Source organism: Elaeis guineensis, chromosome 13 (genome assembly GCF_000442705.2).
Source record: "Elaeis guineensis isolate ETL-2024a chromosome 13, EG11, whole genome shotgun sequence".
Lineage (NCBI taxonomy): Eukaryota > Viridiplantae > Streptophyta > Magnoliopsida > Arecales > Arecaceae > Elaeis > Elaeis guineensis.
This window is the reverse complement of record NC_026005.2, coordinates 62,835,082-62,848,749: the sequence shown is the minus strand read 5'-3', so window position 1 is coordinate 62,848,749 and position 13,668 is coordinate 62,835,082. Positions and strand designations below refer to the sequence as shown.

At 34.0% G+C, this 13,668-nt stretch overlaps 1 protein-coding gene across 1 annotated transcript; it reads left to right on the top strand.

Annotated features, from left to right (window-relative positions):
• The first annotated feature begins 7,150 nt into the window (after window positions 1-7,150).
• Window positions 7,151-12,859, top strand: LOC105060719 (endo-1,4-beta-xylanase 5-like). The gene is given in 7 exon segments (XM_073247235.1): window positions 7,151-7,187; window positions 8,306-8,388; window positions 10,684-10,906; window positions 11,012-11,175; window positions 11,431-11,529; window positions 11,657-12,439; window positions 12,515-12,859. Coding segments are annotated over 7 exon segments (1,734 nt in total).
• The last annotated feature ends 809 nt before the right edge of the window (window positions 12,860-13,668 follow it).

Below are 13,668 nucleotides of genomic sequence, written 5' to 3'. Positions count from 1 at the left end.
AATTCTCTTTTATTGATTAGGATAGTCCTAAGAACTTCATCATAATATTGGAATTTATTAAGAAGATGTACATTACTTTGTAATGAAAAAATTAAATAATAATTTTATTAATTTATCAATTCATATATATTTACATAATAAGCTCAACCATCAATAGGCTGATGATTGGCTTTGGGACACAATTCCTGCTTCATCATAAGAATAGGTAATAGTATCTATCTCCTAAGTGCTTATTTAGAGTTGCACATAATTTAGTTGTCCCTTTGAACCTAGATCTTGAGATCTCCAATCAGCTAGATTGGGTTGCCATTATGGAACTCTTTATTTAGATATAGGCTTCAGTCCCATTCCCCTCGATGAAATATATACTTTTTCTCTTGTTAAACCTTTAGTAAGTGAATCCACAATGTTATTCTTTGACTTTACATAATCAACAGAAATAACTCCATTTGAGAGCAATTGTTTTATGGTATTGTCTACGACGAATATGTCTAGACTTACCATTATACATACTACTTTGTGCTCTATCAATTGCAGATTGGCTATTACAATGTATGCAAATAGCTGGCACAGGTTTTTGCCAACTTGGAATATCTTCTAAAAAATTTCTAAGCCATTCAGCTTCCTTTCCAACTTTATCTAAAGCTATAAATTCTGATTTCATAGTGGATCTAGCTATACAAGTTTGTTTAGAAAATTTTCAAAACACAGCTACACCTCCAAGTGTGAAGATATATCCACTAGTAGATTTAGAATCTCTAGAATCAGATATCCAATTTGCATCACTGTAACCTTCAAGAACAGCCGGATATCATGTATAATGTAATTCATAATTTAAAGTATATTTCAAATTTTTTAGAACACTCATTATGGCTTTCCAGTGATCTATTCCAGGATTACTTGTGAATCTACTTGCTAATTGCATAGGTAATATCAAGCCTAGTGCAATTCAAGATATACATTAGACTACCAATTATTCGAGAATATTCAAGTTGATTTATTCCCTTGCCATTATTCTTAAAAAGATGTATATTAACATCTATAGGTGTTTTCATAATACTATTGTCTCCTTCATTAAATTTCTCTAAAATTTTTTCAATATAATGAGATTGAGACAAAATTAGACCTTCAGATGTCTTAGAAATTTTAATTCCTAATATGACATCTGCAACACCTAAATCTGTCATTTCAAACTTGCTTGTTAACGTTTTCTTGGTAATCTTAACAATATCCTTATTACTGCCCATGATCAACATATCATCCACATAGAGACAAACAATGACATAACCCTTTTCAGTGTTTTTAACATAAACACATTTATCACATTCATTAATTTTAAATCTATTTGATAACATTACATTATCAAATTTTTTATGTCATTGTTTAGGAGCTTGTTTTAAACCATATAATGATTTAATAAGCTTACATACTTTTTTCTCTCGTCCTGGAACAACCTGAACAGGAACAACAAATCTTTCAAGTTATTCCATATAAATTTCTTCATTTAAGTCACCATTTAAAAATATGGTCTTAACATCCATTTGATGTATTTTGAGATTATTAATAGTAGCAATAGCTATTAACATATGAATGGATGTTATCCTTGTAACTGGTTAATATGTATCAAAATAATCTACTCCTTGTTGTTTATAATCTTTAACAATAAGTCTTGCCTTATATTTATCTATAGATCCATCAACTTTCATTTTCCTTTTAAAAATCCATTTATAACCTAATGGTTTACTTCCAGGAGGAAGATCTACCAATTCTCATGTATGACTTTGCATGATGGAATCTATTTCACTATTAACAGCCTCTTTCCAAAATGGTGCTTTTGGACATGACATTGCATCCTTAAAACTTTGAGGATCATTTTCTAACAAATAAGTTAGAAAATTTGGATCGAAGGATTTGGATATTTTTGCCCTTTTACATCATCTCAATTCTTTTTCATTATTACTTCCTATAGACCCTTGGTCTATATTTTGATGATTATTATCAATTGCATCATTAGATCTTTTAAGAGAACGAACTTCTTGTGCTATTTTGCAAGGAAACACATTTTCAAAAAATGAAGCATTCCTTGATTCCATAATTGTATTTACATGTATATCAAGAATATCATATTTATGCACAAGAAATTGATATGCACTACTATTGTAAGCATATCCAATAAAAATGCAATCAATTATTTTCGATCCTATTTTAACCTTTTTAGGATCAGGAAGTGCTACTTTAGCTAGACACCCCCACACTTTTAAATATTTATAAGAAGATCTTCGATTTTTTCATAATTCATATGGTATTTTTTCTAACTTCTTGTGAGATAATTTATTAAGTATATAATTAGCAGATAATATTGCCTCCTCCCATAAATTTTGAGGTGCTCCAGAACTTATCAACATAGCATTCATCATTTTCTTCAAGGTTCGATTCTTGCGTTTAGTAATATCATTTTGTTGAGGTGAATAAGGAGCAGTGGTTTGGTGAAAAATACCATGTTGAGAACAAAATTCATCAAAAGGTGATTCATATTCTCCACCTCTATCACTTCTTATTACCTTGGTTTTTCTACTTAGTTGATTTTCAACCTCATTCTTGTAATGCTTAAACATTTTAAGAGCTTCATCTTTGCTTTTTAGCAAATAAATATAGTAGTACCTTATGCAATCATCAATAAAAATAATAAAATACTTTCTACCATCTCTAGTTTGCACAAACTTTAAGTCACACATGTCAGTATGGACTAACTCTAAAGGTTCAGTGCTTCTTTCCAATGATTAGAATGAAGTTCCAGTAAACTTAGATTGAACACATATTTCACATTTATGATTTTCATCAAACTTAATTTTGGGTATTAAATCTCAGTCAATTAATTTTTTTCATAGATTTAAAATTCACATGTCCTAATTTACTATGCCAAACATCACATAACTCAAGAATATAAGTAGAAGAATTATTATTATTATTCATGTGGTTAACTTTGGGTACAAGAGTCATTTCATTCATTTTGAATAACCCATCACAAAGATATCCTTTCCCAACATACATCCCATTCTTAGTAAGTACAAACTTATCAGACTCAAAAACCAACTTGAACCCATTCTTGCTTAACAACGATCCAGACACCAAATTTTTTCGAATGTCGGGTACATGTAACACATTGTTGAGAGTGAGTTCCTTTCCAAAAGTCATCTTTAATATGATCTTTCCTTGACCTTGAACCTTGGCTATAGATGAATTTTCCATAAATAATTATTCTCCATTAATCACTTCTTGATAAGTAGAAAACATATTCTTATCAGAACACATATGTCTAGTAGCTCCAATATCAATCCACCATTGTTTTGGATTGTTGACTAAATTCACCTCAGATATGACGGCTGACAGGTTCATCTCAGAGACATCTTCAGACAGATTCTCTACTTCAGTCATATTGGCTTGATCGGTCTTCCTTTTCTTGAAGTTTCCTTGATTGTTTCTATGGCGACAATCCTTGGCTCGATACCCAGGTTTGTTACATATGAAGCACTTTCCATCGAACTTCTTGGAATCCTTTTTATTATTATTTCTAGATGACTTCCTCTTTTTATTGGTTTTCTCCATTTATTCCACCACATTAGCCTTGAAAACCATGGATTGACTTCCAATTTTCTTTTCAGACATTCTATTGTCCTCTTCAATCCTTAGCCTCACAATTAAATCTTCAAGCCTCATTTCCTTATGCTTATACTTTAAATAATTCTTAAAATCGTTCCAAGATGCTGGCAATTTTTCAATAATTGATGCCACTAGGAATGATTCACTAAGACTCATATTCTCAGCATGAATCTCTTGTAGAATGAGTTGAAGCTCTTGAACTTGGCTTATGGCAGTCTTTGCATCAATCATTTTGTAGTCTAAAAATCTGCCAACTACAAATTTTTTTCAAACCAGCATCTTCTGCCTTGTATTTTTTGTCCAACGAATCCCATAACTCCTTTGCAGTCTTAAGAGGACCATACACATTATATAAAGTATTATCCAACCCATTCAGAATGTAATTCTTGCAAAGAAAATCTACATGCTTCCATGCTTCAACCGCTGCCACAACAGTTGCATCGGTTTCTCCCTTATTCAGAACAGGAGCATCTTCGGTCAAGAATTTGGCCAGGTTCAAAGTGATAAGGTAAAACAACATCTTTTGTTGCCATCTCTTGAAATCAGCTCCACTAAACTTTTCAGATTTTTCATAATGAACAACAGTAGGTGGCGGTGTCACCTTCACTGCTTGTGCAGTACTCGAAAAAGCGATATCAGTTGCCATTACTACATAATCCAAACTATAAAATATTCAACATAACAAATAAATATATGCTTGCACCAAACCAAAATTATAACCACAATTAGAAATTTCATCTTAAGATTATTGTTGTTTTAATGATACATAATATATGTATTCATATAAATATTTATATTATATATGTAGCAAACAAAATAATTATAATAAATCAGTAGCATAAGCTAAATATTATAAACATACTTGAATTTCTATGCTCAAGAACAAGTCTTTACGCAACCAATAAATCAATTCAATGAACAACTCTTCAGGAATGAATAAATCGAGTCAAGAACTTGGTTCTTTCTCCTAAAGACGAAATTTGCCCTCTACAGGCTCACGGTCTCTTGGCAATCGTCTCCATCTTCCTCTTGTTGTAGAAGTACTTCAAACAATAAGTACTATAAACTCAAATGCTTTACTCTCCCAAATCAGAGTTTTTCTCAAGTATGAAGAAGTAAGAACACTTGAGAGTAATAGAGAATGAGAAGAATTAATCAGCCAATTGCAAATGAGACAAGTCCCCTATTTATAGAAATGTAAAGATCGATACTTTAAAAGACAAACAGTTAAAATTTAAACCAAAAGATACATACTTTAAATCAGACATATCCCTTGATAGCACTATTTCGTTTGAAGAGTTATACCTTTTTAAAAGACACAAACAATTAAAATTTAAACCAAAAGATACATACTTTAAATCAGACATATCCCTTGATAGCACTGTTTCGTTTGAAGAGTTATACCTTTTGCAGCAAAATAACGTGCGTGTGTTTAGCACATAGGCCCACTTTGCTTAGGTCCTCCCTCTTCCACAAAATTGGGTACCCTTTGAGGCCCAAACCCATTACCAAATTAACTTCAATATAAAATTTAAAGGACATATATAAACTTCCAATGTGGGATTACAAAGTTTGAGATCAATTTCTCATTCACTTATAAATGGTTTTAATTAAGTAAAGATATTACAATAATCTCCATGTGTAGGAGAATACATTTTATTAATATCTATCAATAAATATGACATTAAATCATATTTATTTTGGCTTAAAGGAAGCCAAAACATCAGCCTTAATTAAACCCATTTTTCAATACATCTTACTCTTTAGGCTATATAAAAGCTTATACATCACCCACTATTATCAGTAGCAACGAAAGCTTATAATAAAAAGCATAAACTCTACTTTCCACCCATGATTGTACATATGGTTTGTAGATCATAAAAAATTAATAAAAGTAAAGGTCATAACACCCTGCTTTCAGCAATTCTTATTGATTATTAACTTATTTAAGATACCCGAGTTGAGCAAGTTGACCAAACCATCCTTCTTTTCATTCAAATAATGCTGGTATCAAAGCCTGCCCATTTTGGTAAATTTAGCAAGAGCTAAATTCTGCAAACAAGAGGAGCATGCAATTTAGATGAAACAATAAAAATTTCCCATAGAGAAAGTTTTTGCAAGCATCTAATTATAGAATAATCTATATTTCCCATCTATTGATGCTTAAGGTGCAGATGCGCTCTTACATCCTCAAGCTATAATTTTAAAAAGAAAAATTCTTTGTGCACCGCAGGCAGTGTAGAAAATTCGATATGAAGCGCATCGCTTTACGTTATTGGTCTACGTAGCTACCGCTTTCAACGTGCATTTAATGCTGGCAGTTCTGCTTTTTCGTTTGAAAATTTTAAATAATGAAAATATCCTTACTATTTGAAAAAATTTATGACATCTTATATTCATATTATAACATCCTGCATGTAGAAAGTCATAATTTTGACGTAGGATGCCATAATATGCCACATAATGTCATAATTTTTTTAAAGAATAGAAATATTTTCGTCATTCAAAATTTTCAAACGAAAAAGTAAAACTGCAGATATTAAATGCATGTTAAAAAGTGGTTGGACCCCTTTTCTATGATGACATTCTGGGCATATCATGACATCCTGGGTCATATTATGATATCCTGCATGCAGGAAGTCATAATTTGACACGAAATGTCATAGTATGTCACAGGATGTCATAATTTTCTGAGTCATATCATGACATCCTGCGTATAAAAAGTAATAATATGCCATAGGATGTCATAATTTTTTTCAGAAGGTAAAGATATTTTCATCATATAAAATTTTTAAACGAAAAAATAGAACTGCAGGCATTAAATACGCGTTGGAAAGCGATGGCTATATGGATCAATCATGTAAAGTGATGCACTTCATGTCGGATTTTCTACACCGTCTCACGTGCACAAAGAATCTCTTTTAAAAAAACTTCAAAGTCTATTTTTCCATATTCTTCTTAATGAAGGCCATGTCACTAACTTCCATTTGTCAGCACACTCATATTGTTTGAGGTTGATTCGAGGCATATCAAATCTTACCGGACAAATAAATTTTATGATTATAGAGTTAAAGATATAATTAAGTCGAAGATAAATCAAATCAATAGCATATTAATATGGTTATTTATTTTTCTTAAAAATTCATAAATACTATATATACACATATCATTACTTGCCATACTATCCTTGATCCATATGTTATGTGGATATATATGGTGATCACTATATATATCAGCAAATTTTGGCGATCAATGTATTTCCAAAATATAGTGACAAAATATGTTCCCAGAAAATTGGATACATCTCCGTTCACCGTATTATGGAACAAAATTTTCCTTTAAATATGAACCAGGGCACGAAGGCCTCAAGTTTGCATTCCTTTCTGTTGTATTCTCTCGTTGTCTTGTTCTTCGTCAAGTTTTTTTTTTTTCTTTTGGTTATCTTCCTCATTTTTCTCCACGTTGATCGCTGGTGAATTGCTTCTAGCGCATGAAGGATGAAGGATATAGTGGGGAAATTGGTCTTCGTATTGTTTTGTACGGCCAGCTTTCAACGTATGTCTTAGCCTTTGACTGAAGTTCTTTTACCTTTTTTTTTTTTTTTTTTTTTTTTTTTTTTTTTTTTTTTTCGAGCTCAATTTTTAGTACCATTTAGTGGGTGGCTGGTATTACCTGATCAGTCTAGTTGGTTTAGTAGTTTCTGCTAATATGTATTTAAATTCTTTGAGGGGTGTGCATGTGTACATATAGCGCGCGCTTTTGCTAGTTCACTAGAGTGCTTGACGAGGAGAATGGAGTTCGGAATGAAAAATCAAAATGACTTCTATTTCAGTCATTTAGTGAGGGAGAATTTTATTTCGATTTCGATTTTGAAATGAAATATGGATGATTCAATCTATCTAAAATTCAATCCCCACTCTCTCCTATGTATTCAAATTTCTATTCTGATTATGATTTTGATTCAAATTCCAGTCATGAACCAAATATTCAAGAGATTTGATCACTTCGATTCCTATTCAATCCATTCTGATTCCGATTTTGATTCTGGTAATTCTGATTCTCAAATAAATCTATCTGGATGACTTATTTTTGAGATTAAAAAATAATGATTTGAGTGGCACAATCGGAATTGGATTCGAAATGGTCAAATCTTTCGAAGTATTTGGTTCGTGATCGAAATCAAAGTGGGAATGAAAATTTGAATCCTTAAGAAAAAGTAGGGATTGAGTTTTAGGTAGATTGGATCATTCTCATTCCGTTCTGAAATCGAAATAGAAATAAGATTCTTTCCAATCAAATGGTTGGAATGGAAGTTATCCATTTTGATTCCGATTTCAGACTCCTATTTTCTCCAACCAAATACTCCCTAAATGCACCCATACAAATTGAAAAAGTAGTGGGTCTATTTCGTTTAAGATTTTTGCACCTCATCTCATGCTCTTGATGAATTGTAGTGATGGAATAGTGCATCATTTTACTAACAACAACATCAAAAGATCAACTTAAATATATGATCAAAATCATAATTTACACGATGTCAAAGACTGTATTCTTTGAAAAATTGATTTGCGAACTTTCTTCAAAGAAAAAAAAAAAGTTGATACTAAATGTCTCAGGTTATTATTATTTTTTGGATTTATCTCAGTTACTTGACGCGTCCCCTTGGTTTTTGTGGCTTCAGGGTTTTCAGCAAATTCACTGTCTTATGATTATTCGGCAAGCACGGAGGTGAGTCTATAATTTTTTTTTTATTTTCATAATTTTTTAGAATAATTTGTTATCTTTTTTTTTTGGTAGAAAATAATTTGTTATCTTTAACTAAATTACCAATTGTACATGCTCAAATATTTTTGGGTTCTCAATTATCAATACTTTTTTTTTTTTTGACATAGTTAGGACCTAGATGCATTCTTTTTTGGTCAAGCAAAGAGAGATCCTAATTCTAACGACGGCTATGCTCATATTGGCAAGGGTTTTTGATATGTTTGTCCTTCTAGGAAAACAATTAGCACCTAATCTAATTGTTTTATAAATGGAAAAAAACATTCTTGTCATTCAAATAATTAGTAGTTTCGTTAGTCTTTCTACTTGATTATTAATATTAAATGGGAAAGATTTAAAATTTATCAACGCCAAAGATGGGAAGACTTGATACAAGATTTTGTCTAACTTTATTTGAAATTAACTTTTAAGAGACTTCCTAAATATTGGCGTTTATGAGTGACACAAATATCTCTGTCAAAATTTACCAACCGCCAAAGAAGGGAAGACTTGATGCAAGATTGCCTTAGCTATATTTAAAATTAACTTTTCAGACATTTCCTGAAGATGATGATGAAAAATTTTACCAATGCCAAAGATGAGAAGACTTGATACAAGATTGTCTTACCTATATTTAAAATTAACTTTTAAGACATTTCCTGAATATTGGCGTTTAAGACTGACTCAAATATCTTTCTGTCCAAAATTTACCAAGGCCAAAGATGCCAAATCAAATACCTTTGTGTCAAAATTTACCAACGCCAAAGGGAAGACTTGATACAAGATTGTCTTAGCTATATTTAAAATTGACTTTTAAGACATTTCCTGATGATGATGATGAAATATTTACCAATGCCAAAGTTGAGAAGACTTGAAACAAGATTGTGTTACCACACTTAAAATTAACTTTTAATATATTGGCATTTAAGACTAACTCAAATATCTATCTGTCCAAAATTTGCCAACGCTAAAGATGGCGAGAATTGATAGATTGTCATAGCTATATTTAAAATTAACTTTTAAGACATTTCTTAATGATGATGATGAAAAATTTACCAATGCCAAAGATGGGAAGACTTGATACAAAATTGTCTTACCTATATGTAAAATTAACTTTTAAGACATTTCCTCACATGATGATGATGAAAAATTTACCAATGCCAAAGATGGGAAGACTTGATACGAGATCATCTTGCCTATATTTAAAATTAACTTTTAAGACATTTCCTAAATATTGGTATTTAAGACTGACTCAAATATCTATCTATCCAAAATCTGCCAACGCCAAGGGTGGCAAGACTTGATACAAGATGGGCTAAGCTATGTATAAAATTAACCTTTTTAAGACATTTCCTAATGATGATGAGGAAAAATTTACCAACATCAAAGTTAGGAAGACTTGATACAGGATTGTCTTACCTATATCTAAAATTTACTTTTAAGACATTTCCTAAATATTGGCGTTTAAGACGCACTCAAATATATTTCTGTCCATTACCAAGATCTTTTATGTTAATTATACAATCTTATAGACTTTGAAAATTTTCATTAAGATGGTAAAATTTTGACATTTTTATAATGAAATACTAGACATTAACATAACACGTGGAACACCTGTCAATGATGATGATCTAGCCATGATTCGATTCATCTCTGAGAAAAATTGTCCAAAATCAGATATAAATGTACACTTCAATCCCCAAAGTATTAATTATCAAACCAAGATTCGATTATCTTCGAGAAAAATTGGCAAAAGCCAGATATAAATGTACAGTTCAACCCTTTTGGGAGGGAGTGTACAACTGGATCGCCAACTCGTGGACACCATCTAATTTTCAGCACCATCAAGTAAACTTATATGCATATATAAAAAAACAAAAGAAAAACGAAAAGTCTTTTCTGATTTGATATTTGATTGTTGGTTTGGTTTGGTTTACAAAGCACTACATTCAGGGAACAACACTAGCTTACATGAAGTTTGATTTAGGCTAATAGACTACCTTTTATGTTTAAAGTTCCCATATCCAGTTGCTTAAAATTTGACCATTAAGAGAGTAGGGTGGCAAAAATTGACACGACTGAAAAACCCAGCCTGTCCCTATCCTATTTGGTGATCAAATGTTTTTTTGGGTTAGAATTCGGTACGGGTCAAATTACCTGAAATTATAAATGTGTCGGGTATGGCTCAAAGTTTTGATCCAACTCATAATCATGAGGGTATGGTATCATTTGGGTTAAAATAATTTTTTGTTTGCTTTGCAGTGCTTAGCTGAGCCTCCAAGAGCTCAGTATGGAGGTGGGCTCATAGGAAATCCAGAATTTAATAACAGGCCAAAAGGATGGTCTCCATTCGGCTATGCGAAGATAGAAAAGAGGACATCAGAGTCAGGCAACCAATTCTTGGTTGCTTACAAAAGAAACCAACCATATCAAAGCATCTCTAAGAAAGTCTACCTGCAGAAAGAGAAGCTCTACACTTTCTCTGGTACTGTCTTGCAATTGAAAGATCTTTTTATCACTCAGGCTAATTAAGCACAATTCACTGTGGACAGTGTTTAGGCTGTAACAAGCATTCTTCCTGTTTTTCCAGCTTGGGTGCAAGTTAATGAAGGAAATGCAGCAGTTAGAGTGGTTTTCAAGACTCGTGATGACTTCGTCCATGCCGGTGCAGTCCATGCCAAGTCTGGATGTTGGGCCATGCTCAAGGGAGGCCTTACTGTGAATGCCTCCGGACCTGCCGAACTTTATTTCGAGGTAAGCTTTTAGTTGGTTAAAGATTATCTGTTGGTATGATTCCTTCTCGAATCATGAGAATGCAAGGTTAAAGGTCAATATAATCAAAGAAAGACTGCAACAAATTAACACAAGTTGCACAATCTTGAAGGAAATTAGTTAGAATTACACACACACGCACACAATAAAGCCCATGCAACGTCTGCGTAAATAGGGAGGAAAAAAAATATTTGATCTATGAAACATTCTCAAAGTGCAAATTGTTCACTGCTGCAGAGTGAAAACACGAGTGTGGAGATATGGGTGGACAGTGTGTCATTGCAACCATTCTCCAAAGAAGAATGGAGAGCTCATCAGACCAAGAGCATCGAGAAGGTATATAACATCCAAACCATCATCCAGAACCCAGCATATATAGTAACCATCCACCAACCAAGCATGCTCTAGGTTTAATCCTTCTTAAAATACTTCGAACTCAAGGTAGCAAAAGCAATCCATGCAGGCTCGCAAGAAGACGGTGAGGTTCCGGGCTGTGGATGCCCAAGGCAACACTCTCGCTGGTGCAACAGTCTCGCTCGCGCAGAAAAGGCCAGGATTCCCATTCGGTTGCGCCATTCCCGCTAGTATCGTCCAAAACACCCAATACCAGAACTGGTTCGCCCCCCGCTTCACCGTGACCGTCTTCGAGAACGAGATGAAGTGGTACTCCACCGAGCGCTCCCCAGGCCAGGAGGACTACTCCGTTCCGGATGCCATGGTCGCCTTTGCGAAGCAGCACAACATCGCCATCAGAGGGCACAATGTTTTCTGGGACGACCCCAAATACCAGATGGACTGGGTGCGGGCTCTCAACTCCGACCAGCTCTGGAACGCAAGTAATAGGCGAATCAATTCGGTCATGTCCAGATACAGAGGCCAAGTCATTGCATGGGATGTTGTCAATGAGAACCTTCATTTCTCCTTCTTTGAGGACAGGCTCGGGAAGGATGCCTCTAACATCTTCTACCAGAAGGCTCACTCTCTGGACTCCACGACACTCATGTTCCTGAATGACTACAATACACTGGAGCAGCCTGGAGACCCGGCGTCGACGCCAGACAAGTACCTTCAGAAGCTGCAAGAGGTCAAGGCGTACCAAGGGAATAATGATAATATGGCAATAGGACTGCAGGGCCACTTCGGTCAACCAAACATTCCATACATGAGATCTGCTCTGGATACTCTTGCCGGGGCCAAAGTGCCCATTTGGCTCACCGAAGTTGATGTTACCAAGGATCCAAATCAGGTACGAGTCCTCTCCACCTCTTCTTCTCAATCTTCTTGATGATGAAATTAAGAACTGAAACTCGGGTGGTAACAGGCAAACTACCTGGAGGAAATCTTGAGGGAGGCTTACTCACATCCAGCAGTGAACGGGATCGTGTTGTGGGGAGGATGGCATCAAGAGGGTTGCCAGATAATGTGCCTCACAGACAACAATTTCAAGAACCTTCCGACTGGAGATGTGGTAGACAAGCTGATAGCAGAGTGGAAGTCTGGTAGTGTGGTTGGAAAGACTGATGCTGATGGCTTCTTCGAGGCTCAGCTCTTCCACGGGGAGTATGAAATGAGCATAAGCGATCCAACTGCAAATTCTTCATCCGTGCAAGGGTTGAAAGTGGAATCAGGGTCTCCGCATGAAGCTATCATCCGCGTGCAGGTGTAAGCATGTTGGAAAAATAATTCAAACTTGGCTGGTCAAAGTTTACCAAGTTTATTTTTTCTAAGATTGGGATTAGTATGAATAATGTTGTTGAGTAATATTAAGAACCTATATCAACGTGTCAAAAGTGTATGATTGTGTTTGCATCTATTTAGGAAGAAGTAGTTTAACGTGTGTCATAAATAATTGCTATTTATGCAGAGTCACGATGTTTTTTTTTTTTTACCAAGTTTTACTATAAGTACAGATTAATAAGAAAATTCTGTTCTTCAAAATTTCTCGTTCACTTGTAATTTTATATTTTAGCATCAAAGCCAGGTTGGTCAGCTAGCTGGTTATCCAAACAATAAGAAAAAGCTTCTCTTCGCAATTATGTATGATTGAAGATCATGGCCAATAACAATGCGGTGATAAGTTCCTCTTAAGATATCATTGTTTTCTCTGAACTCAATTATCAATTCTGGCATGTTAAGATAAAGACCCTATTTATGTCCTATGATTTAATTGGACTTGGTGGAGAATGGTTTTGATCATACAAATATAGAGCAAATTGCAAGACAAACTACAGCTCAACATAATGAACTAAAAGGAGAAGCAGAAGGAGGATGCCAAAGCTTTATTTTTCATTCGGCAAGCTTTGGATGAGACCATGTTTCCATGGGTCATGGCAGCCTCCACATCAAAAGAAGCATGGGATTTGCATGCTTCAAGAAGAGTACCAAGGTTCGAATAAGGTTGTTACTATCAAGTTGCAGACCCTTCGAAGAGAATTTGAGAACCTAATAATGAAGCCAACAAACTTTTAATTCAAG